Here is a 25,015-nt window from a genome sequence, read left to right on the forward strand (position 1 = left end):
GAATTCAGTGGCTGTCTGTGTTTTCTGCAGGTAGAACCAGTAAGAAAATAGCAGCAGAGAGATGTCCCTATCCTCTTCTTCCACAGGATGATCAGGTAGATGGAGAGAAGGTCTCATGAAATCTCCCCTCTGGTCAGTAGGATGTCTGGCAAGGTCTTGTCTTCAGTCTAATTATATGACTAGCTGATATACCCGGCCTCATGTTGTTTGCACTGAAAATTTTATGAAGTCAAGGTTACTTTAGAGTAACTGAGGAATAAAATGTGTATACACATAGAGGAGCATTAGATTTTTCTCAGGCTGTGTATACCAATGTCCCTCTGCAGAATGTGCCACCACTCACAGTCTCCTAATTTAGGACCTAAAGAATGCTTGCACCAAATTTTACGCTTGTACGACAACAGGAAACTACATTACATAGGGGTGCACTTACCTTTGCAATTAGCATTGAATATTTGCCTTGGGACCCCTTTACTTTCCCTATTTAGGAACTAAAGAATGCTCCTGCCAAAGTTCATGTTTGTCCAACACTGGGAAGTTAGAGAATTAGATTTGGTATATTACACAGGGGTGCCAGTACTTTTGCACTTAGCATTGAATTTTCAAGTTGTGACCCCTTTACTTTTCCTATTTAGGACCTAAGGAATGGTCATGCCTAATTTCTTGTTTGTACGAGATCATGAAGTTAGAGAACTAGATTTGGTACATTACACAGGGGTGCCAGTATTTTTGCAATAAGCATTGTAGTTTCGAGTTGTGACCCCCTTTACTTTCCCTATTTAGTAACTAAAGAATGCCCCTGCCAAATTTCATGTTTGTACGACATCGACAAGTTAAGAGAATTAGATTTGGTACATTACACAGCTGTGCAAATACATTTGCACTTAGCATTGAATTTATGAGTTGTGATCCCCTTACATTTCCTATTTAGGACCTGAAGAATGGTTTTGCCAAATTTCATGTTTGTGCGACATTGGGAAGTTAGAGAATTAGTTAGTCAGTGAGGGCTTTCACCTTTATATATATATACTAACTGTTATGCTCGGCCTTGCCCAATTTAATTTGAAACAGGTGCTTACATGTTATTTGCATGGAAAATTTTATGAAGTCAAGGTTACTTTAGAGTAACCGATGAATAAAATATGTATACATATAGAGGAGCATTAGATTCTCCTCAGGCTGCATGTACCGATGTCCCTCTGCAGAATGTGCCACCACTCCCACTCTCCCCATAGGACTTAAAGAATGCTTGCGACAAATTTCACGCTTGTACGACACCAGGAAGTTAGAGAACTAGTGGTGAGTCAGTCAGTAAGTGAGTGAGGGCTTTCACACACACACATATATATACATACATATATATTGATAATTCTGTAATGAGAAACAGACATTAGATCTCCGCATCTTGTCACTATTTTCTGGTTCTGGAGACTTCTGGTTGGAATAAAGAAGCAACAGCTTGGAGTTATACAGGAGACCTGCAGCTATTTGGCCAGGTCACTACTGCTGTCATGTCATTCCGGCTCCTCATACTAATTAATGACCTTTTCTGGCCATATAAAACCTTCCACATGACTTCTCCAACTGTGTGATGACTTTTACAATATTTATTTCCCAGCTGGTGAAACTGGAGGAAGATCCGATCCCTATTGATGCTTCAGAGACACATGTGAGGGGGAATAAGCTATGCAAGGAGGGGATTCCTACAGATAACCCCCCAGGTGAGACTACATGTAGGGAAGAGTCTGTGTTGTCAGGGTTTTCTGCTGAATGTTGCTTATGTAGCCCAAAACAATGTTAAGAATTTTTTTCATAATACGCTACTCAAATAAAAATTAAGGCAACTTTTAAGTCACATTAGGAGTAAAACTATCAGTCCCGCACACATTGACTCCAAATAGCAGTTTTTTTAAAATCCATATTAACCTCTTGAGGACGCGGCTCTTTTTTTTTCCATTTTTGTTTTTTCTTCCCCCTTTTAAAAACAATCATAACTCTATTATTTATCCATCTGAGGGCTTGATGTTTTGCAGGACGAGTCGTATTTTTCAATGGCACTATTTAATCTACCATGTAATGTGCTGAAAAACTTCTGACAGTCATAACATTTTTGTTTTTCCGTGAACATAATTATGCAAGAACTCATTTTGTGCGAGACGTCCTGGAGTTTCTGTTAGTACTGTTTTAGAATACATACGACTTTTTGATTGCTTTTTATTCCATTTTGTCTTGGAGAAGAGGTGACTAAAAAAGCATAATTCCCTTTTTTTTTTTTTTCTGATGACGTTCATTGTGCGGGGGATACAATGGGTTACATTGATGGGTTGGACCATTACAGACACAGCGATTCCAAATATGTAATTTTGTTTTATAGTTTTTTTTATTATTATAAATGTGGCAAAGGGGTGTTTTTTAAACTTTTAATAATTTTTATTTATTTTAATAATTAGTAAAACTTTTAAAACTTATTCTTACTATTTTTTTAGTCCCCATAAGGAACATGAACTTGCGTTGCTTTTAAAAATCTTTAAGTGGGCGAAGTGGGAAAAGCACCACAGCTGCACCCCTTTGGGGTGGGGGGTCATTTCTGCGGTTTTCATGGTGCAGTAAAAATTATATTTCTTAATTCTGAGGGTCAGTACGAGTACAGGGATACTAAATTCATACAGTTCTTTAATATGTAATAATGCTTAAAAGGTAAATACATTTTAAGAAAAAATGTTTTTCTGATGCTAGATTTTACCTGCATTATTTTTTTCATTTTTCCTTTTTTGTGGGGTGACCTGTAGTTTGCATTGGTACCATTTTGGGGAACATATAACGTTTTGATATTCATTTTTTTTCTTAGAGTGACCAAAAACAATGCAATTCTCTCACTTTCTATTGTTTTTTTTTTTCTGACGGAGACCTAAGTAGATCTTTATAGATGCAGTCATACCAATTTGTAGATTTTTTTTACTTTACTTTAGATTTTTACAATCCTAATAAAAAAAACACTTTATTTATCGACCAGACCATGGGTATAGCTACTGCCTCTAGGAGGTGGACACTAAGCAAAAAAAAGTGTTAGCTTCTCCTACCAGCTACACACCTCCTGCACAAACCAGCTAATCAGTTTTAGCTTAGAATCTCGGAGCTCTATGGTAGTCAGGTGAGTATTTTCTCCACTGAGGTAAGTATTCTCTCCTCCCTCTTTTCCTTCCCCTTTCTTTTTACCACCGCCACTGCAGCCAACTTTCTTTACTCCACTTCCAACCCCTCCACCCACCCACCAAAACCAGTCAACCTATACTGAGCCCCCTAGCAGATGCTCCTTGGGGTGGCATATTGCTGGGGAGTATGAAGATTTCCCTATGAGAGACAGTTCCATTTCCTCTTTTTTTTCAGGCCTTCTTACAGCTTGGGAAACCGCTGCGGTGGTCCTGCTGGAGGAAGGCAGTATCTTATGTGGCTACAGCCCATGGGGATGCTGCAGGACTGCTTCTCCTTTGTCCTTATCCCAGGTGGCACTGATTTTCATTGCCCATTCTTGACTAGCCAATAATGTTTCTAAAGCTATTTGTGGTAAGAGTTCTCATCTACCAGAAAACAAAGCCAGCCATGCGTGGTTCTGCACAGAAGAGGAGTCTCCAGTTTTGTTTCTTTTGCCACTCCAAAACATAACGCTCTCCTACAAACTGCGCCCATCCTGGGGTCCCTGGCCACTATACTCCAAGTCCGCCTATACTAAATATTCTATGTGTATGGCTGTTCAGAACCAAGGCAATCAGAGTGGGGTGATGACTTTTCCTATTCAAGGAGACCTAACTCACTCATGGCTCAGACATCTATGTTCAGAAGGTTATCTCTTCGAGCTATGCCATATAGTTTTCTACAAACTCCAAGATTGCTTCTTCAGTTCCAAAATTCTGTTCTTTCCTTCATAGTGCAATGCTTTGGCTTATGCGATACACACTCTCTCCTCTCAGGGTGTAATTGTCCCTGTTTTGCCATAAACAGTGCAGGGGGTTATATTCCAATCTCTTCACAAGGAGGACGGCACTGTCCGACCTGTTCTGCATTTGAAGAGATTAAATCAATATGTCAGGGTTCAACAGTTCAGCGTAGAGTTGTTGAGATCTGTCATTGCGTCCATGGGAGTTTCTGTCATCCATTGATATTAAGCAATTCACCTAGTGATTTCTTCTTAAAGCTTCTGTGCTCTGTAACCTTACTAGCTGCATGAGCCATGGTTAGGAGCAACAGCTGAGAGCTTCAGTTGTATGTACTAATTAAACGTCAATGCATTGAGAAAAGCACAAAAAATAAGCTTATTGGCTGAAATAATTGATCCTTTAGGATGGCTGTCAGTAGATTAGGTGCTACACAAATTATTGTGGCTCCTGTGAATGGGAAACCCTTTAGCATTTTATATACAAATGTCATAAACTATCAGTATAATTGTAATGCTATATTTAAAAATATTAAAATCCATTTTATTCTTGGCAGATGACGACACCAGGAGCTCAGAGGGACATCTGATATCAACAGATTATGAAGTGGAAGATCCTGGTATCATACAAGATACAAATATGCCCTCAGCCCTTCACAGCAAAAATCTATCTTCTGATCCTTCTAAACAGGTTCCATCTTCTGATTCACTACAGAATGTTAAACAAAATAAAATTTACAGAACAGATGTTGAACAACAAAGAGTTCACACAGGGGAGAAGCCATATTCATGTTCTGAATGTGGTAAATGTTTTAACCAAAAATCAAGACTTGTGTTACATCAGAAAATTCACACAGGGGAGAAGCCATTTTCATGTTCTGATTGTGGGAAATGTTTTAACCGAAAATCAAATCTTGTGTTACATCAGAGAATTCACACCTTGGAGAAGCCATATTCATGTTCTGAATGTGGGAAATGTTCTAACAACAAAGCAGATATTGTTAAACATCAGAGAATTCACACAGGGGAGAAGCCATATTCATGTTCTGAATGTGGAAAATGTTTTAACCAAAAATCAAGTCTTGTGCTACATCAGAGAATTCACACAGGGGAGAAGCCATTTTCATGTTCTGATTGTGGGAAAGGTTTTAACCGAAAATCAAATCTTGTGTTACATCAGAGAATTCACACAGTGGAGAAACCATATTCATGTTCTGAATGTGGGAAATGTTTTAACCTAAAATCAAATCTTGTGTTACATCAAAGAATTCACACAGGGGAGAAGCCATATTCTTGTTCTGAATGTGGGAAATGTTTTAACCAAAAATCAAGTCTTGTTTTACATCAGATAATTCACACAGGGGAGAAGCCATATTCATGTTCTGAATGTGGGAAATGTTTTTACCGAAAATCAAATCTTGTGTTGCATCAGAGAAATCACGCAGTGGAGAAGCCATATTCATGTTCTGAATGTGGGAAATCTTTTATCAATAAAGGAGATCTTGTTAAACATCAGAGAATTCATACAGGGGAAAAGCCATATTCATGTTCAGAATGTGGGAAATGTTTTAACCAAAAATCAAGTCTTGTGAGACATCAGATAATTCACACAGGGGAGAAGCCATTTTCATGTTCTGAATGTGGGAAATGTTTTAACCGAAAATCAAGTCTTGTGTTACATCAGAGAATTCATACAGGGTAGAGAAGATATTTTTATGTTCTGAATATGGGAAATCTTTTCACACATACATATATGTTCTTATTAAACATTAGAAAAAACACACAGAGGAGAAGCCACATTCATGTTAGGAATATGGGAACTGTTTTAAACATAAATCACATCTTGCTGTACATCAGACATGTATTTTCCTGATTGTGGAAAATGTTTTAAGCCGAAACCAACTCTCATTAAAAATCAGAAAATTCACACAAGGGAAGAAGCCATTTTTATGTTCAGAATATGGGGGAAAAAATCCATTTACATGTTTTGATTGTGGTGAATGTTTTATGCATCATTTACATGTTTAGATTGTGGTGAATGTTTTATGCATAAATCAACTCTTGTTACTCATCTGAGAATTCACACAGGGGAGAAGGCATTTTCATGTTTAGAATGTGAGAAATGTTTTGTATTCAAAAGATTTTTATTGAAACTTTAAGGGTAATACAAGAAACACGAATGCAAAAAGATATAAAATATTTAACATATAAGTTGTGATGAAATAAATTGTTTAACTTGTCCTATTGTCTTTTGCCTAATAACAATTGACTCATATTTTCATGTAAACTTAGGAGTAATTTTGTTGGTGACATATGCCACCTCTCCGTATATACCTCTCAAGTATGAATATACCTGAAGGCCTGCTTATGATAATCGGAAAGGGCTCGGCCTATGGTGTAATTCTACCGTTGTTTGGTTGCCTGCAATCTAAACATAAATTTAATTAAGAAACCAAGTAACTAAGTTTAAAAATGAATAAGAAAAAGAAAAAAAATGTTTTGGGAGGGGGAAGGTAATAATGCAGGGTACCTAGGAATAAGGAAGATGAAGAGTAGAGAAGCAGAAAAGGAAGATAGAAAGAAGAAGAAAGAAAGGAAGCAGCAGCTTTGAAGATGTGGACTGCGAGTGATGAATAGGGATAGTCTATTGGGTGCTTAAATAGATTTATAGATGTTAATAGAGTTGAAGCTCCCATTCTCTCCCAATCCAGTATCTGAGGAATCCAAAAAGCCCCTTGTCTCTGACAAAAATTTAGACCTTGTCTCATCTTCATCTTTAGCTTAGTTGCATAGTGGTGGAAGAAATCCAGAATACAGTCACCTCTTGTGACCTTATGGTACAGTTCAATATTAGATAGCCCTGCACCTCCTGCCCTTCCTAATTTTTTTAGGGAGCAGACCTTCCACTGAAAGAGGAATCATTCTTAGAGGTGTTTGGCTTCATCTGGGAGAATAGATATATTTAGTATTTCCGACTTTTGTGTGATTTAAAATAGCTAAGTATTAGAGATGAGCGAGCACCAAAATGCTCCCGTGCTCGGTACTCGAGTCGAACTTTCCGTGATGCTCGAGAGCTCGTTTCAAGTAATGAACCCCATTGAAGTCAATGGGCGACTCGAGCATTTTTCTATGGGACCGATGCTCCGCATAGCTGATGATTTGTGAAACACCAGAAAACATCAAAAAGTCATGGAAACACCACAGAAACGGATACGGAAGGGCAGGGGCAGCATACATGGCTGCATCTGATGCTCCCAGGTCCCACTATTAAGCCAAAATGGGGGCAAGAGTCTGGCGGTCACCCCCCTAACAATTTAACTTTGGACAAACCCTCATTAGCAAGGCACATGCGCTGGCACATCTTAGCCAAGCACCACATTACCTGCAACCAAGGACAATCACTGCCTGCAATTGACCCTGCTGCCTCTTCTCCTGGGTTACATGCTGGCATTGCTGTCCAACCCCCCCCCCCCCCCCCCCGCACGACCCTGCGTCCACAGCGCACAAAAAAGTTTCCCTGCGCAGCGTTCAGCTGCCCTCATGCCACACGCTCGCTTCATAGCCACACCACCCTTATGTCTATTTATAAGTGCGTACTGGATGATGGGGAACCAAAGGCACACACTGCAAAGGGTTGACAGGGCCAGGCAGTGACCCTCTTTGAAAGTGTGGGCGGTAGCCCACAATGCTGTTGAGAATTGATGATAGATTGACGTACCAGCCTCCACCTTGTGTGACCCAAAGTGCCATGAGTTACATAGCAATGGGAAATCCATGTGTCCCCACACAATTCATTCTGTGTAGGTGTCAGATAGCTGAACGACGCGCTAGGAAAGCCATCTGTGCCCTACCCAAGTCATTCAGTGTATTTGTGCCAGATAGCTAAAATACTGCAATGGGAAATCTTTGTGCAGCCACAGCATAGGCGAGCCCATGAAACCCAAGGAAAATATTAAACATGAAGCAATTACAGTGCCCAAACATGGCAGACTTTCACTCCGCCCCAGAGCTCGGCCTCTGCACACACCCTTAGTAATCGTGGGCATAAAGTGGACTCCAATGCTAGTACAGCTGTGAAGGTCTCATTAAATCAGTTACGGTTGCTTTCATCGCTCCAAAGACTGGATGAACCAGGATGTATACGCAGACCCCAGTAACATTTCTGCTGCAAAAGAATAGGCGGACCCCTGTAACATTTCTGTAGCAGAAGTATATGCAGACCCCAGTAACATTTCTGTAGTAAAAGTATAGGCAGACCCCTGTAACATTTCTGTAGCAGAAGTATAGGCAGACCCCTGTAACATTCCTGTAGCAAAGGTATAGGCAGACCCCAGTAAATTTGTGTAGTAATAGTATAGGCGGACCCCAGTAACATTTCTGTAGTAAAAGTATAGGCAGACCCCTGTAACATTTCTGTAGCAAAGGTATAAGCAGACCCATGTAACATTTCTGTAGCAAGAGTATTGGCGAACTCCTGAAACATTGGTGTACCATGAGTGTAGGTGAAGCCCGGAAAAATTAGTTAGATAACAGTATAGGCGAGGGCCAGAAAAATTGGTGTACCAAGAGTACAAGTGTACCCCTGAGAAATTGCTCAACCGCGAGGGCAGGTGAAACCCATAAACATTTTTTAAAGATACAGCTCTCTGTTACCTAGTTTGCAACAAAGCCTGGAGGCAGCCCTGTGAAAAAAATGGTTTCTGTTAAAGTATCAATACTTTTGAAACATTGAAAAATTCTACCAAAAATTATAAATAGAGCCTTTTGGGCCGCAGAAAAATTGGCAGTTCAGTGTGATGACATGCTATTTTAGAAGGAGGAGGAGGAGTAGGAGTAGGAGGAGGAGTAATAATATCCAAGAGTGATTGACAAAGCTAATTCCCCCTTTTTTTCCGGTGATAGAGAATGCTTTTTTTCTCCGATTGCAGGGAAAAGAATCATTAGGTTCCGCTCCTCTCCGCTGGCAGAGTAGAGAATTCTGGGAAAATCCAGCCTTTGTTTATCTTTATGAGTGTAAGCATGTCAGCACGGGCAGTTGACAGGCGGGTACGCTTATCCGTGATGATTCCTCCAGCTGCACTAAACACCCTCTCTGACAAGATGCTAGCGGCAGGGCAGGCCAGCACCTCCAGGGTGTACAGCGCAAGTTAGTGCCACGTGTCCAACTTTGACACCCAATAGTTGTGTGGAGCAGAGGCATCACGGAGGACGATGGTATGATTGGCTACGTACCCCCTCATCATCTTTTTACAGTGCTCCCTCCAACTCAGCCTTGACTGGGGAGTGGTGATACAGTCTTGCTGGGGACCGATAAAGCTGACAAAGGCCTTGGAGAGTGTTCCCCTGCCTGCGCTGGACATGCTGCCTGATCTCTGCGCCTCCCCTGCTTCTTCGCCCTCGGAGTTGCGTCTTCTGCCACTAGCTCTGTCAGATGGGAACTTTAGCATCACTTTTTCCACCAGGGCCTTGTAGTATTGCCTCACTCTCGTACCCCTTTCCTCTTCGGGAATGAGAGTGGAAAGGTTCTCCTTATACCGTGGGTCAAGAAGGGTGTACACCCAGTAATCCGTGTTGGCCAGAATGTGTCTAACGCAAGGGTCATGAGAAAGGCAGCCTAACATGAAGTCAGCCATGTGTGCTAGGGTACCTGTACGCAAAACATTGCTGTCCTCACTAGGAAGATGGCTTTCAGGATCCTCCTCCACAGCTCATACACGCTGAACAGATGAGAGGCAAGTAGCATGGGTACCCTCTACAGTGTGCCCAGCTGTATCTACCCCCTCCTCCTCCTCCTCACCTTCCTCCAAAACGCGCTGAGATATAGACATGAGGGTTATCTGGCTATCAAGCGACATACTGTCATCCCCAGTCTCCTGCTCCAACCGCAAAGCGCCGACCTTTATGCTTTACAGCGTACTTCTTGGCAGGCAAAGCAGCGGGATGGTAACGCTAATGATTGCCGCATCGCTGCTCACCATCTGGATAGACTTCTCAAAGTTTCCGAGGACCTGGCAGATATCTGCCATCCATGCTCACTCCTCAGTAAGCAATTACGGAGGCTGACTACCACTACGCCGCCCATGTTGCAGCTGGTATTCCACTATTGCTCTATGCTGCTCGTACAGCCTGGCCAACATGTGCAGTGTAGAATTCCAGCGTGTGGGCACATCGCACAGCAGTCGGTGCTCTGGCAGCTGAAACAGACGTTGCAGGGTCCTCAGGGTGGCAGTGTCCGTGGTGGACTTGCGGAAATGTGCACAGACGCGGTGCACCTTGCCGAGCAGGTCAGACAAGTGCGGGTAGTTTTTCAGAAACCGCTGAACCACCAGATTGAAGACGTGGGCCAGGCATGGCAAGTGTGTGAGGCTGCCGAGCTGCAGATCCTCCACCAGGTTACGGCCGTTGTCACACACAACCATGCCCGGTTGGAGGCTCAGCGGCGAAAGCCAGAGGTTGGTCTACTCTGTCAGACCCTGCAACAGCTCAGGGGCCATGTGCCTCTTGTCACCTCAGCTGATTAGTTTCAGCACGGCTTGCTGATGCTTGCCCACCTCTGTGCTGCCACGCCACGCGCTGCCGACTGCTGGCGACGTGCTCACATTTCTTAATTGAGAGGTAGAGGTGGCAGAGGAGGAAGAGGAGTGGTAGAGTTTGGAGGAGGTGACATAGAACGCCGCAGATACCAGCACCGAGTTAGAACCCGCTATTCTGGGTGTGGGTAGGACGTGAGCGGTCCCAGGCTCTGACTCGGTCCCGGCCTCCACCAAATTCACCCAATGTGCCGTCAGGGAGATATAATGGCCCTGCCCGCCTGTACTTGTCCACGTGTCCGTGGTTAAGTGGAACTTCCCAGTAACCGCGTTGATGAGGTCACGATTTATGTTGTGGGAGACATGCTGGTGTAGGGCTAGGACGGCACACCGGGGAAAAAAGTGGCGACTGGGGACCGGACTGCCGCCGCCATCATGTTTTTGAAAGCCTCCGTTTCCACAAGCCTGTATGGCAGCTTCTCCAGGCTTATTAATTTGGCAATATGCATGTTTAAAGCTTGTGCGTGCGGGTGGGTGGCGGCGTATTTGAGCTTTCGCTCCAACGCTTGTGTTAGCGACAGCTGAACGCTGCACTGAGAGACATTGCTGGATGGAGTGGAGGACGGTGGAGGGGAGGGTGTGGGTGCAGGCCGGGAAGCGCTCGAGGCTGTGTCCTAGGAGGGGGATTGGATCTGTGTGGCAGGTGGGGGCACGGGGGAAGAGGCAGTGGTGTGACCTGGAGGCGGTGAATGGCCTTCGTCCCACCTTGTGGGGTGCTTGCCTATCATATGCCTGCACATGCTGGTGGTGGTGAGGCTAGTAGTGATGGCTCCCCGGCTGATCTTGGTGCGACACAGGTTGCACACCACTGTTCGTCAGTCGTCCACACTCTCACTGAAAAACATCCACACCTTTCAACACCTAGCCCTCTGTGCGGAAGCTTGCCGCGAGGTGGTGCTTTGGGAAACAGTTGGGCATTCTTTGCTCTGGCCCTGACTCTCCCCCTGGCCACCCCACTGCCTCTTCCAACCTGTCCTGCTGCTGCACTTGCCTCCCCCTCTGAAGCCCTGTCCTCAGTAGGCTTAGCAAACCAGATGGGGTAAGTCACCTCATCGTCCAGCTGCTCTTCCTCCGAATCCTTTGTGCGCTCCTCCCTCGGACTTACTGCCCTTACTACTACCTCACTGACAGACAACTGTGTCTCATTATCATCTTTACGCACAAAAAGCTCTTGAGACAGTTACCAGAAGTCCCCAGCCTCATCACCTGGTCTCAGAGAACTTTCCAAAGGTTGGGCATCGGTCACGACAATCTTCTCAGGTGAGAAAGGAACCAGTTTTTCCTACTCATGGCAGGGACCCGAGAACAGTTCCTGGGAGTCTGCCTGCACATCAGAATATGTCGTTTTCATGGAGTGAGGAGGCTGGGAGGAAGGAGGAGCAGCAGCCAGAGGATGCAGAGTTGCAGTCCCTAGGCCGGGAGTAGTGGACTGTGTAGAAGACTGGGTGGTCGATACATTGCTGGACGCATTTTCTGCCATCCATGACAGGACCTACTCACACTGCTCTGTCTGTAATAAAGGTCTACCACGCAGACCCATAAATTGTGATATGAAGCTGGGGACCCCAGAAACTTGCCTCTCTCCTAATCCAGCAGCAGCTGGCTGTCATTCCCCATGACCAGGAACTCGGCCTGTGCCCACACCCTCACTTGGATGTCCGCGTCCACGTCCTCGACCCTTACCCCTACTCCTCATCATGGCGGACTAAAAATAGAGCAGGGCCCAAATAAATTACCCCAGTGTACTGAGCTAATTCACCGCACACAGAGACTTGTAGATAACGGAGGCTCTATGCTGTGACTTGAAAAAATTAACCCGCTGTCTTGTGCTGATACTTAGGGTTAATTTACCGCTCGCAGAGACTTGTAGATAATAGAGGCTGTGTGGAGTGGAAGAAGACTCTAAAGCCAGTGGATAGTGCTGGCAACTGCGGCGATCTCAACCCCACCAAGGAAAGGGTATTGTGAGACGCTCTGCACAGCGGCAGAGCTGAAATACTTTGCAGTGGCCCAGGAAATATTACAGTACTGTTTAGCGGTGAGACCTCTGTCTAATGCACTGCAGACACAGAACGGTATAAATGAAGTCGTACACAGCAGGCTAGGAAATATTTGAGTGCAGTTTCACAGTAAGAGCTGGTTGTACGGCACTGCAGGCTGAAAAAACTATTACTGAAAGGCTGGGAACAGGCCTAGATGTGTAATACAAAAATGGATGCACTACAACTCCCAGCCAGCCACAAGTATAATGCACACAGTCAGATGTAGCCCTAAGAAGGACTGTTGGGGTTCTTCAAGACAGGATCCTACTCTAACACTTTCCTTATTTCAGCAGCAGCTCTTTCCCTGAACTCTGTATAATACACTGCAGACTGAGAATGTTATAGATGAAATGGCCTGCACAGCCCGAGATTTTAAAAAATGGTGCACTACTGCTCCCAGCCAGCCACAACAGTAATGCACACGGTCAGATGTAGCCCTAAGAAGGACCGTTGGGGTTCTTGAAGACAGGACCTACACTAACACTATCCCTGAATGAGCAGCAGCACTTTCCCTAACCTCTGCCAGCGTGTGTCTGAGGTAAGCCGCAGGCGGGACCAGTTTAAGTACTCGGCAGTCACCTGATCTCGCCAGCCACTCACTGCTGTGGGGTGGGATAGAGCTGGCACGTTGCAGCAGGAAGTGGTAATGCCCTCCCCGCATGTCTATTGGCTAGAAAATAGCACTAAACATGCGGGGAAGGAAATGCAATTGGTGTTCGACTCGAGGAACGAGCATGTCGAGTACCTTATTGCTCGAACAAGCATCAAGCTCGGACGAGTGTGCTCGCTCATCTCTACTAAGTATGCTTGTATGTAGCAAATTCCTGTAAAATCACAGAAAGCCTATTTTAGGATTTGGGACATATATTAAAAGATCATCTGCAAAAAGGGATAGCTTATGCTCCTGTTTGCCTATTGTTACTCCTTTGACCAAAGCATTATGTCTGAGGGCATTGGCCAAGGATTCCATCACTAATATATATAGATAAAGTGATAAGGGGCACCCCTATCTTGTTCCATTCCTGATCGGGAAGGAGGGTGACAGATGCCTATTGACTCGTACCTGTTCTGATGCATTATGGTAGGTTGACCCTGTCAAGAGCCTTTTCTGCGTCTATGGATATTAGATATAATGGTTCTCCAGATCTATGGGTTTTTGAAATTAATGATAAGGTTTTAATGTTATCTCGGGCCTCCCTGCCCAGGACATAACCAACCTGCTCCCCAGGTATAAGGTGTGGAACATATGGGCTCAGTCGAAGAGCTATCCTTTTGGAAAACCGCATTATACCATTATTTATTAGGAAGATGAGTGAGTAGTAGAGATGAGCGAACGTACTCGTCCGAGCTTGATACTCGTTCGAGTATTAGCGTGTTCGAGATGCTCGTTACTCGAGACGAGTACCACGCGATCTTCGAGTTACTTTCACTTTCATCTCTGAGACGTTAGCGCGCTTTTCTGGCCAATAGAAAGACAGGGAAGGCATTACAACTTCCCCCTGCGACGTTCAAGCCCTATACCACCCCCCTGCAGTGAGTGGCTGGCGAGATCAGGTGTCACCCAAGTATATAAATCGGCCCCTCCCGCGTCTCGCCACAGATGCATTCTGACATAGTTCAGGGAAAGTGCTGTCTTGCTGGAGTTGCTATAGGGAGATGTTAGGAGTTATTTTAGGCTTCAAGAACCCCAACGGTCCTTCTTAGGGCCACATCTAACCGTGTGCAGTAGTGTGGAGGCTGCTTTTTGCAGTGTTGCACATTTTTGTTTTTTTTTTGTATATCGGCCGTGCAGAGCATTGCGTCCTGCAGTAATTTTACATTGTCCAGGGCCAGTAGTGGTGAGGCAGGGACAGAAGACATATTTAGTGTATATAGGCAGTGGGCCTTTCCAAAAACATTTGGGAAAAAAAATCTATTTGGGCTGCCTGTGACCGTCCTCAGTGTACTGGGTCTCTGCTGGGGGTAGTTGTCCTAATTCATACGCAGCCAGCTAAGTGTTACAGCAGGCTTGCACAAAATTCTTTCCTGGCTCTGTGTTGCCTGTTACATCACCGCTGTATTCCTGTCCACAGTGAAACAGTCTGCAGTAATTTTACATTGTCCAGGGCCAGTAGTGGTGAGGCAGGGACAGAAGACATATTTAGTGTATATAGGCATTGGGCCTTTCCAAAAATATTTGGGAAAAAAAATCTATTTGGGCTGCCTGTGACCGTCCTCAGTGTACTGGGTCTCTGCTGGGGGTAGTTGTCCTAATTCATACGCAGCCAGCTGTGTTACAGCAGGCTTGCGCAAAATTCTTTCCTGGCTCTGCTGTGCATTCCGTAAGCGAAGTCAGCCTCCAACCACAGGCCAATAAGCGGCACATTTAATTACAGCGTTCTGTTTCTGCACTACTGGTAATACACCATGCTGAGGGGTAGGGGTAGGCCTAGAGGACGTGGACGCGGCCGAGGACGCGGAGGCCCAAGTCAGGGTGTGGGCACAGGCTGAGCTCCTGATCCAGGTGTATCGCAGCCGACTGCTGCGGGATTAGGAGAGAGGCACTTTTCTGGCGTCCCCACATTCATCTCACAATTAATGGGTCCACGCGGTAGACCTTTATTAGAAAATGAGCAGTGTGAGCAGGTCCTGTCGTGGATGGCAGAAAGTGCATCCAGCAATCTATCGACCACCCAGACTTCTGCGACGTCCACTGCTGCAACTCTGAATCCTCTGGCTGTTGCTCCTCCTTCCTCCCAGCCTCCTCACTCCATTACAATGACACATTCTGAGGAGCAGGCAGACTCCCAGGAACTGTTCTCGGGCCGCTGCCCAGAATGGGCAGCAATGGTTCCGAATCCTCTCCCACTGGAGGAGTTTGTCGTGACCGATGCCCAACCTTTGGAAAGTTCCCGGGGTCCGGGGGATGAGGCTGGGGACTTCCGGCAACTGTCTCAAGACCTTTCAGTGGGTGAGGAGGACGATGACGATGAGACACAGTTGTCTATCAGTGAGGTAGTAGTAAAGGCAGTAAGTCTGAGGGAGGAGCGCACAGAGGATTCGGAGGAAGAGCAGCAGGACGATGAGGTGACTGACCCCACCTGGTTTGCTAAGCCTACTGAGGACAGGTCTTCAGAGGGGGAGGCAAGGGCAGCAGCAGGGCAGGTTGGAAGAGGCAGTGCGGTGGCCAGGGGTAGAGGCAGGGCCAGACCGAATAATCCACCAACTGTTTCCCAAAGTGCCCCCTCGCGCCATGCCACCCTGCAGAGGCCGAGGTGCTCAAAGGTCTGGCAGTTTTTCACTAAGAGTGCAGACGACCAACGAACAGTGGTGTGCAACCTGTGTCGCGCCAAGATCAGCCGGGGAGCCACCACCCCCAGCCTCACCACCACCAGCATGCGCAGACATATGATGGCCAAGCACCCCACAAGGTGGGATGAAGGTCGTTCACCACCTCCGGTTTGCACCGCTGCCTCTCCCCCTGTGCCCCAACCTGCCACTGAGATCCAACCCCCCTATCAGGACACAGGCACTACCGTCTCCTGTCCTGCACCCACACCCTCAACTCCGCTGACCTCGGCCCCATCCACCAATGTCTCTCAGCGCACCGTCCAGCCGTCGCTAGCGCAAGTGTTGGAGCGCAAGCGCAAGTACGCCACCACGCACCCGCACGCTCAAGCGTTAAACGTGCACATAGCCAAATTTATCAGCCTGGAGATGCTGCCGTATAGGGTTGTGGAAACGGAGGCTTTCAAAGGTATGATGGTAGCGGCGGCCCCGCGCTACTCAGTTTCCAGTCGCCACTACTTTTCCCGATGTGCCGTCCCAGCCCTGCACGACCACGTCTCCCGCAACATTGTACGCGCCCTCACTAACACGGTTACTGCCAAGGTCCACTTAACAACGGACAAGTGGACAAGCACAGGCGGGCAGGGCCACTATATCTCCCTGACGGCACATTGGGTGAATTTAGTGGAGGCTGGGACCGAGTCAGAGCCTGGGACCGCTCACGTCCTACCCTTCCCCAGAATTGCAGGCCCCAGCTCGGTGGTGGTATCTGTGGCGGTGTATGCTTCCTCCACTAAACCACCCTCCTCCTCCTCCTCCTACGCAACCTCTGTCTCGTAATCAAGATGTGTCAGCAGCAGCACGTCGCCAGCAGTCGGTGTCGCGCGGTGTGGCAGCACAGCGGTGGGCAAGCGTCAGCAGGCCGTGCTGAAACTACTCAGCTTAGGAGATAAGAGGCACATGGCCCACGAACTGCTGCAGAGTCTGACAGAGCAGACCGACCGCTGGCTTGCGCCGCTGAGCCTCCAACCGGGCATGGTCGTGTGTGACAACGGCCGTAACCTGGTGCATAAAGGCAGACGCTTTGCGCTCGGAAATAGAGGCGGGGGAAGACAGTATGTCGCTGGATAGTCAGAGCACCCTCCTGTCTATATCTCAGCGCGTTGAGGAGGAGGGGGAGGAGGATGAGGGGGAGGGGGAAGAGACAGCTTGGCCCACTGCTGAGGGTACCCATGCTGCTTGCCTGTCATCCTTTCAGCGTGTATGGCCTGAGGAGGAGGAGGATCCGGAAAGTGATCTTCCTAGTGAGGACAGCCATGTGTTGCGTACAGATACCCTGGCACACATGGCTGACTTCATGTTAGGATGCCTTTCTCGTGACCCTCGCGTTACACGCATTCTGGCCACTACGGATTACTGGGTGTACACACTGCTCGACCCACAGTATAAGGAGAACCTTTCCACTCTCATACCCGAAGAGGAAAGGGGTTCGAGAGTGATGCTATACCACAGGACCCTGGCGGACAAACTGATGGTAAAATTCCCATCCGACAGCGCTAGTGGCCGAAGGCGCAGTTCCGAGGGCCAGGTAGCAGGGGAGGCGCAGAGATCAGGCAGCATGTACAGCACAGGCAGGGGAACACTCTCTAAGGCCTTTGACAGCTTTCTGGCTCCCCAGCAAGACTGTGTCACCGCTCCCCAGTCAAGGCTGAGTCGGCGGGAGCACTGTAAAAGGATGGTGAGGGAGTATGTAGCCGATCGCTCGACCGTCCTCCGTGACGCCTCTGCCCCCTACAACTACTGGGTGTCGAAGCTGGACACGTGGCCTAAACTCACGCTGTATGCCCTGGAGGTGCTGGCTTGTCCTGCGGCTAGCGTCTTGTCAGAGAGGGTGTTTAGTGCGGCTGGGGGAATCATCACAGATAAGCGTACCCGCCTGTCAACCGACAGTGCCGACAGGCTTACACTCATCAAGATGAACAAAGCCTGGATTTCCCCAGACTTCTCTTCTCCACCAGCGGACAGCAGCGATACCTAAGCAATACGTAGGCTGCACCCGCGGATGGAAGCATCGTTCTCTATCACCATAAAAAACGGGGACCTTTTAGCTTCATCAATTTGTGTATAATATTCATCCTCCTCCTCCTGCTCCTCCTCCTGAAACCTCACGTAATCACGCCGAACAGGCAATTTTTCTTAGGCCCACAAGGCTCAGTCATATAATTTTTGTAAACAATTTTTATACGTTTCAATGCTCATTAAAGCATTGAAACTTGCACCTGAACCAATTTTTATTTTAACTGGGCTGCCTCCAGGCCTAGTTACAAATGAAGCCACATTAACCAAAGCAATTAATGGGTTTCACCTGCCCTCTTGGTTGGACATGGGCAATTTTTCTGAGGTACATTAGTACTGTTGGTACACCAATTTTTTGGGGCCCTTGCCTACAGTGTAATCCAATTAATTTTTTGCCCACCCGCATTATAGCTGACATTACCTCAGCTGTGCTGGGCACTGCAATGGGATATATTTATGTATCGCCGGTGGGTTCCAGGGAGCCACCCATGCTGTCGGTCCACACAGAGTTGTAACTGCATGTGTCCACTTCTAAAGAACCCTAGTCTGACTGGGGCATGCAGTGTGGGCCGAAGCCCACCTGCATTAAACATGACATTACCTCGGCTGTGATGGGCAATGCATTGGGATATATTTATGTGCCGCCGGTGGCTTCCTGGCACCCACCCATACTGTCGGTCCACAGGGACTTCACAATAGGGAGTTGTACCTGCCTGTGTCTATGAATTACAAACCCTGGTCAGGTTGGGGCATGCAGTGTGGGCCGAAGCCCACCTGCATTTAATCTGACGTTAGCTCTGCTGTCTAGGGCACTGCAATGGGATACATTAATGTACAGCTGGTGGGTTCCAGGGAGCCACCCATGCTGTGGGTGCACACGGAATTCCCATTGCGGAGTTGTACCTGCCTGTGACTATTTATAAAAAAACGCGGTCTGACTGGGGCATGCAGACACCTTGACAGAATGAATAGTGTGTGGCACATAAGTTCCCCATTGCTATGCCCACGTGTGCAGCTCCTGATGGCGGTGGCACAGGATTATATTTCTCACTGCTTCTGTACAGCATTGTGGGCTATCGTCCTGCCCCTTTAAAGAGGGTCGCTGCCTAGCCGTGCCAACCCTCTGCAGTGTGTGCCTGCGGTTCCTCCTCATGGCAGACGCAGTTATAAATAGACATGAGGGTGGCGTGGCATGAGGGCAGCTGAAGGCTGCGCAGGGACACTTTGGTGTGTGCTGTGGACACTGGGTCGTGCGAGGGGGGGGGGGGCAGCATGTAACCCAGGAGAAGTGGCAGCGGAGTGTCATGCAGGCAGTGATTGTGCTTTGTTGGAGGTAGTGTGGTGCTTAGCCAAGGTATGCATTGCTAATGAGGGCTTTTCAGAAGTAAAAATTGTTGGGGGGGGGGGCACTCTTGCTGCTATTGTGGCTTAATAGTGGGACCTGGGAACTTGAGATGCAGCCCAACATGTAGCCCCTTGCCTGCCCTATCCGTTGCTGTGTCGTTCCCATCACTTTCTTGAATTGCCCAGATTTTCACAAATGGAAACCTTAGCGAGCATCGGCGATATACAAAAATGCTCGGGTCGCCCATTGACTTCAATGGGGTTCGTTATTTGAAACGAACCCTCGAGCATCGCGAAATTTTCGTCCCGAGTAACGAGCACCCGAGCATTTTGGTGCTCGCTCATCTCTAATCTGGACCAACACCAAACAAGAACTAATAAATTTTCATGAGAGATTCAATGCATTCCATACCACCATAAACCTGACATTAAGCTACTCGTATACAGAAATCAACTTTTTGGATACTACCATAACAATTTTGAACAACTTTATACAGACATCCCTATACCAGAAACCGATTGATGGGCCCAAATACCTCAGATGGGACAGTTCCCATCCTAAACACATCAAAAAGTCCATCATCTACAAGCAGGTCATCAGATACAACTGGATCTTCCCCAACCCAACAGACAGAGAGGAACATTTACACAATCTCAAAAAGACATTTTTAAATCAGGGCTACCATCCCACCTCAGTTGATGACCAAATCACCAAAGCCACCAGGATACCCAGAAATCAACTACTCAACTACTCCCTCCAATATAAGCAGTAACTCTGTTATATATATATATATATATATATATATATATATATATATATATATATATATATATATATACGCACATACACAGAAACATAGATAACTCATGATGTCCATCTCGGATGCTGGTGTGGTGACCATGATGTCACTTTGTGGGAAGGTCTTTTGCTTTGGGTCAGCGTCGATCATGTGATCAATGCTGTAAAGCACAACGTGTATTCCACCCTCCTCTCTCATTCATAAAATTATTGAAACGTAACGTGCGTCCCCGTTGTTAAACACATTGGCGTCATCGTACTAACCACATCAGTTCTGCAAGGAAATTACTATGAATAAAGGTACCTGTGGACTTCTCATTCCCAAACAAGTAATTAAAATCTGTATAAAAACACCTTATACAATGTCTAATGATCTGGCTTCATATACATCCATACATATATATATATATATATATATATATATATATATATATGGCAGTTAAAGGGTGATATTGTGGATGGAGTATATCTCTCTCCCAGGCTCTTAGTCTGGCCAGGGTGGCGGTTCAATCTACAACTTCACCCTAATCCTTAGGAAGCTGAGCTGTAGGCACTGACCCCATTACTGGGGTATAAAAGGCTGCAGCTCCCAATGAGTCAGTGTCTGACAGCCTGAGGAGGAAACCCTCTGAGCCCCCTGCGTGGTGCAGCATTTCATCTGTTCTACTGCATGGACATTTGTGTTGCTGTTTTGTTGCCTGGAGCATACTTTAAAAATAAAGACTGAAGTAAGTTTTTATGCACTTTTGAGTCCAGTGTGTCATTACTGCCCCCACCCCTTGGAGAACATTGTTACAATACATACACACACATATATATATATATATAATCTGAAAGGATAATTTTACATAGGAATTCAAATAAAATAATTTTATCTGAAGAAACATCATACTAAAACATTATAATTAGAGATGAGCGAACGTGTTCTAAACGAACACTTACGCACCCAGACACCGGCTTTACCGAGGACTTCAGTGTCCGCGCGTAAAGATTCGGCCGGCGCCGGGGGGCGGGGAGAGGCGCGGCGGCGCGGGCGGCAGCAGCGGGGAACAGGGGGGAGCCCTCTCTCTCTCCCTCTCCCCCGCACTCCCCGCCGCACCCCCCCCGCGCTGCCACGGCGACCCCCGAACTTTTTTCGCCCGAGCACGGAATTGCTCGCAAAGTTCGGTGCTCGGGCGAAAAGGGGCGGAGCCGAACACGTTCGCTCATCTCTAATTATAATACATAAATTCTACAATTTTCTTCTATTAAAATCATTTCTTAAGAACATGAATTTTAAAAAATGCAATAGATTACTTTTATTATAAAGACAAGTAGCTAACAACGCTTCTTCTCTAATGTACAAATTTTAGTTTTACTTCATATACGGAGTTGTGTCTTTATTAGGGATGAGCGAGGATACTCGTCCGAGCTTGATGCTCGTTTGAGTATTAGGGTGTTCGAGATGCTTGTTACTCGAGACGAGCACCACGCGATGTTCGAGTTACTTTCACTTTCATCTCTGAGAAATTTGCGCGCTTTTCTGGCCAATAGAAAGACAGGGAAGGCATTACAACTTCCTCCTGTGACATTCCAGCCCTATACCACCCCCCTGCAGTGAGTGGCTGAGGAGATCAGATGACACCCGAGTAATTAAATCTGCCCCGCCCGCGGCTCGCCACAGATGCATGCTGACATAGATCAGGGGCAGTGCTGCTGATGCTGCTGCTGCTATAGGGAGAGTGTTAGGTGTTATTTTAGTCTTCAAGAACCCCAACGGTCCTTCTTAGGGCCACATCTGACTGTTGAGGCTGCTTTTAGCAGTGTTGCACAATTTTTTTTTTTTGTATATCGGGCGTGCAGACCATAGTGTCCTCAGTCTGCAGTCATTTTAAAGAGTATAGGGGCAGTACTGGTGAGGCAGGGACAGTGGTACAGGGAAAGAGATATACTGTCTATATAGGCAGTGGGCTTTTTCCCAAAAAGTTCAAAAAAATACTGTATTTGGCCTGCCTGTCACTGCCTTCAGTTTACTGCGTCTCTGCTGGGGGTAGTAGTTGTTGAATTAATACCCAGCCTTGCGCATAATTGTTGCCTTCCTCTGCAGTGCGTTACGTACGCGAAGTCAGCCTCCAACCACAGGCCAATAAGCGGCACATTTAATTACAGCGTTCTGTTTCTGCTAATCTCTTAATACACCATGCTGAGGGGTAGGGGTAGGCCTAGAGGACGTGGACGGGGGCGAGGACGCGGAGGCTCAAGTCAGGGTGTGGGCACAGGCCGAGCTCCTGGTGCAGGTGTATCGCAGCCGACTGCTGCGGGATTAGGAGAGAGGCAAGTTTCTGGGGTCCCCAGATTCATCTCACAATTAATGGGTCCACGCAGTAGACCTTTATTAGAAAATGAGCAGTGTGAGCAGGTCCTGTCGTGGATGGCAGAAAGTGCATCCAGCAATCTATCGACCACACAGTCTTCTAGGCCATCCACAGCTGCAAATCTGAATCCTCTGGCTGCTGCTCCTCCTTCCTCCCAGCCTCCTCACTCCATGAAAATGACACATTCTGAGGAGCAGGCAGACTCCCAGGAACTGTTCTCGGGCCCCTGCCGAGATTGGGCAGCAATGGTTCCTCTCCCACCAGAGGAGTTTATCGTGACCGATGCCCAACCTTTGGAAAGTTCCTGGGGTCCAGGGCATGAGGCTGGGGACTTCCGGCAACTGTCTCAAGAGCTTTCAGTGGATGAGGAGGACGATGATGATGAGACACAGTTGTCTATCAGTGAGGTAGTAGTAAGGGCAGTAAGTCCGAGGGAGGAGCGCACAGAGGATTCGGAGGAAGAGCAGCTGGACGATGAGGTGACTGACCCCACCTGGTTTGCTAAGCCTACTGAGGACAGGTTTTCAGAGGGGGAGGCAAGTGCAGCAGCAGGGCAGGTTGGAAGAGGCAGTGCAGTGGCCAGGGGTAGAGGCAGGGCCAGACCTAATAATCCACCAACTGTTTCCCAAAGCGCCCCCTCGCGTCATGCCACCCTGCAGAGGCCGAGGTGCTCAAAGGTGTGGCAGTTTTTCACTGACAGTGCAGACGACCGACGAACTGTGGTGTGCAAGGTTTGTCACATCAAGATCAGCCGTGGAGCCACCACCACCAGCCTCACCACCACCAGCATGCGCAGGCATATGATGGCCTGCACCCCACAAGGTGGGACGAAGGCCGTTCACCGCCTCCGGTTTGCACCACTGACTCTCCCCCTGTGCCCCAACCTGCCACTGAGATCCAACCCCTCTCTCAGGAAACAGGCACGACCGTCTCCCGGCCTGCACCCACACACTCACCTCCGCTGTCCTCGGCCCCATCCAGCAATGTCTCTCAGCGCAGCGTCCAGCCGTCGCTAGCACAACTGTTTGAGCGCAAGCGCAAGTACGCCGCCGCGCACCCGCACGCTCAAGTGTTAAACGTGCATATTGCCAAATTGATCAGCCTGGAGATGCTGCCGTATAGGCTTGTGGAAACTGAGGCTTTCAAAAACATGATGGCGGCGGCCCCGCACTACTCGGTTCCCAGTCGCCACTACTTTTCCCGATGTGCCGACCCAGCCTTGCACGACCACGTCTCCCGCAACATTGTACGCGCCCTCATCAACGCGGTTACTGCCAAGGTCCACTTAACAATGGACAAGTGGACAAGCACAGGCGGGCAGGGCCACTATATCTCCCTGACGGCACATTGGGTGTATTTAGTGGAGGCTAGGACCGAGTCAGAGCCTGGGACCGCTCACGTCCTAACCACCCCCAGAATTGCGGGCCCCAGCTCGGTGGTGGTATCTGCGGCGGTGTATGCTTCCTTCACTAAACCACGCTCCTCCTCCTCCTCCTACGCAGCCTCTGTCTCGTAATCAAGATGTGTCAGCAGCAGCACGTCGCCAGCAGTCGGTGTCACGTGGCAGCACAGCGGAGGGCAAGTGCCAGCAGGCCGTGCTGTAACTACTCAGCTTAGGAGAGAAGAGGCACACGGCCCATGAACTGCTGCAGGGTCTGACAGAGTAGACCGACCGCTGGCTTGCGCCGCTGAGCCTCCAACCGGGCATGGTCGTGTGTGACAACGGCCGTAACCTTGTGGCGGCTCTGCAGCTCGGCAGCCTCACGCATGTGCCATGCCTGGCCCACGTCTTTAATTTGGTGGTTCAGCGGTTTCTGAAAAGCTACCCACGCTTGTCAGACCTGCTCAAAAAGGTGCGCCGGCTCAGCGCACATTTCCGCAAGTCCAACACGGACGCTGCCACCCTGCGGACCCTGCAACATCGGTTTAATCTGCCAGTGCACCGACTGCTGTGCGACGTGCCCACACGGTGGAACTCTACGCTCCACATGTTGGCCAGGCTCTATGAGCAGTGTAGAGCTATAGTGGAATACCAACTCCAACATGGGCGGCGTAGTGGGAGTCAGCCTCCTCATTTCTTTACAGAAGAGTGGGCCTGGTTGACAGACATCTGCCAGGTCCTTGGAAACTTTGAGGAGTCTACCCAGATGGTGAGCGGCGATGCTGCAATCATTAGCGTCACCATTCCTCTGCTATGCCTCTTGAGAAGTTCCCTGCAAAGCATAAAGGCAGACGCTTTGCGCTTGGAAACGGAGGCGGGGGAAGACAGTATGTCGCTGGATAGTCAGTGCACCCTCCTGTCTATATCTCAGCGCGTTGAGGAGGAGGAGGGGGAGGAACATGAGGAGGAGGGGGAAGAGACAGCTTGGCCCACTGCTGAGGGTACCCATGCTGCTTGCCTGTCATCCTTTCACCGTGTATGGCCTAAGGAGGAGGATCCTGAAAGTGATCTTCCTAGTGAGGACAGCCATGTGTTGCGTACAGGTACCCTGGCACACATGGTTGACTTCATGTTAGGATGCCTTTCTCGTGACCCTCGCGTTACACGCATTCTGGCCACTACGGATTACTGGGTGTACACACTGCTCGGTATAAGGAGAACCTTTCCACTC

The 25,015-nt window shown here is 47.7% G+C and overlaps 2 protein-coding genes across 2 annotated transcripts in view; both read left to right on the forward strand.

Annotated features, from left to right (window-relative positions):
- Positions 1 to 5,985, forward strand: part of LOC136624331 (zinc finger protein 585A-like) — a 95,366-nt gene extending 89,381 nt beyond the window's left edge. Inside the window, exon 10 of the mRNA XM_066598253.1 lies at positions 4,673 to 5,985. Coding sequence (XP_066454350.1) covers positions 4,673 to 5,633 — 961 coding nt within the window. The 3' untranslated portion in view covers positions 5,634 to 5,985. The remainder of the gene's footprint in view (positions 1 to 4,672) is intronic.
- LOC136624386 (zinc finger protein ZFP2-like) overlaps positions 1 to 25,015 on the forward strand; it is a 190,336-nt gene that overhangs the window by 130,868 nt on the left and 34,453 nt on the right. The window lies entirely within an intron of this gene.

The sequence above is a fragment of the Eleutherodactylus coqui genome, chromosome 4 (assembly GCF_035609145.1).
Source record: "Eleutherodactylus coqui strain aEleCoq1 chromosome 4, aEleCoq1.hap1, whole genome shotgun sequence".
Classification (NCBI taxonomy): domain Eukaryota; kingdom Metazoa; phylum Chordata; class Amphibia; order Anura; family Eleutherodactylidae; genus Eleutherodactylus; species Eleutherodactylus coqui.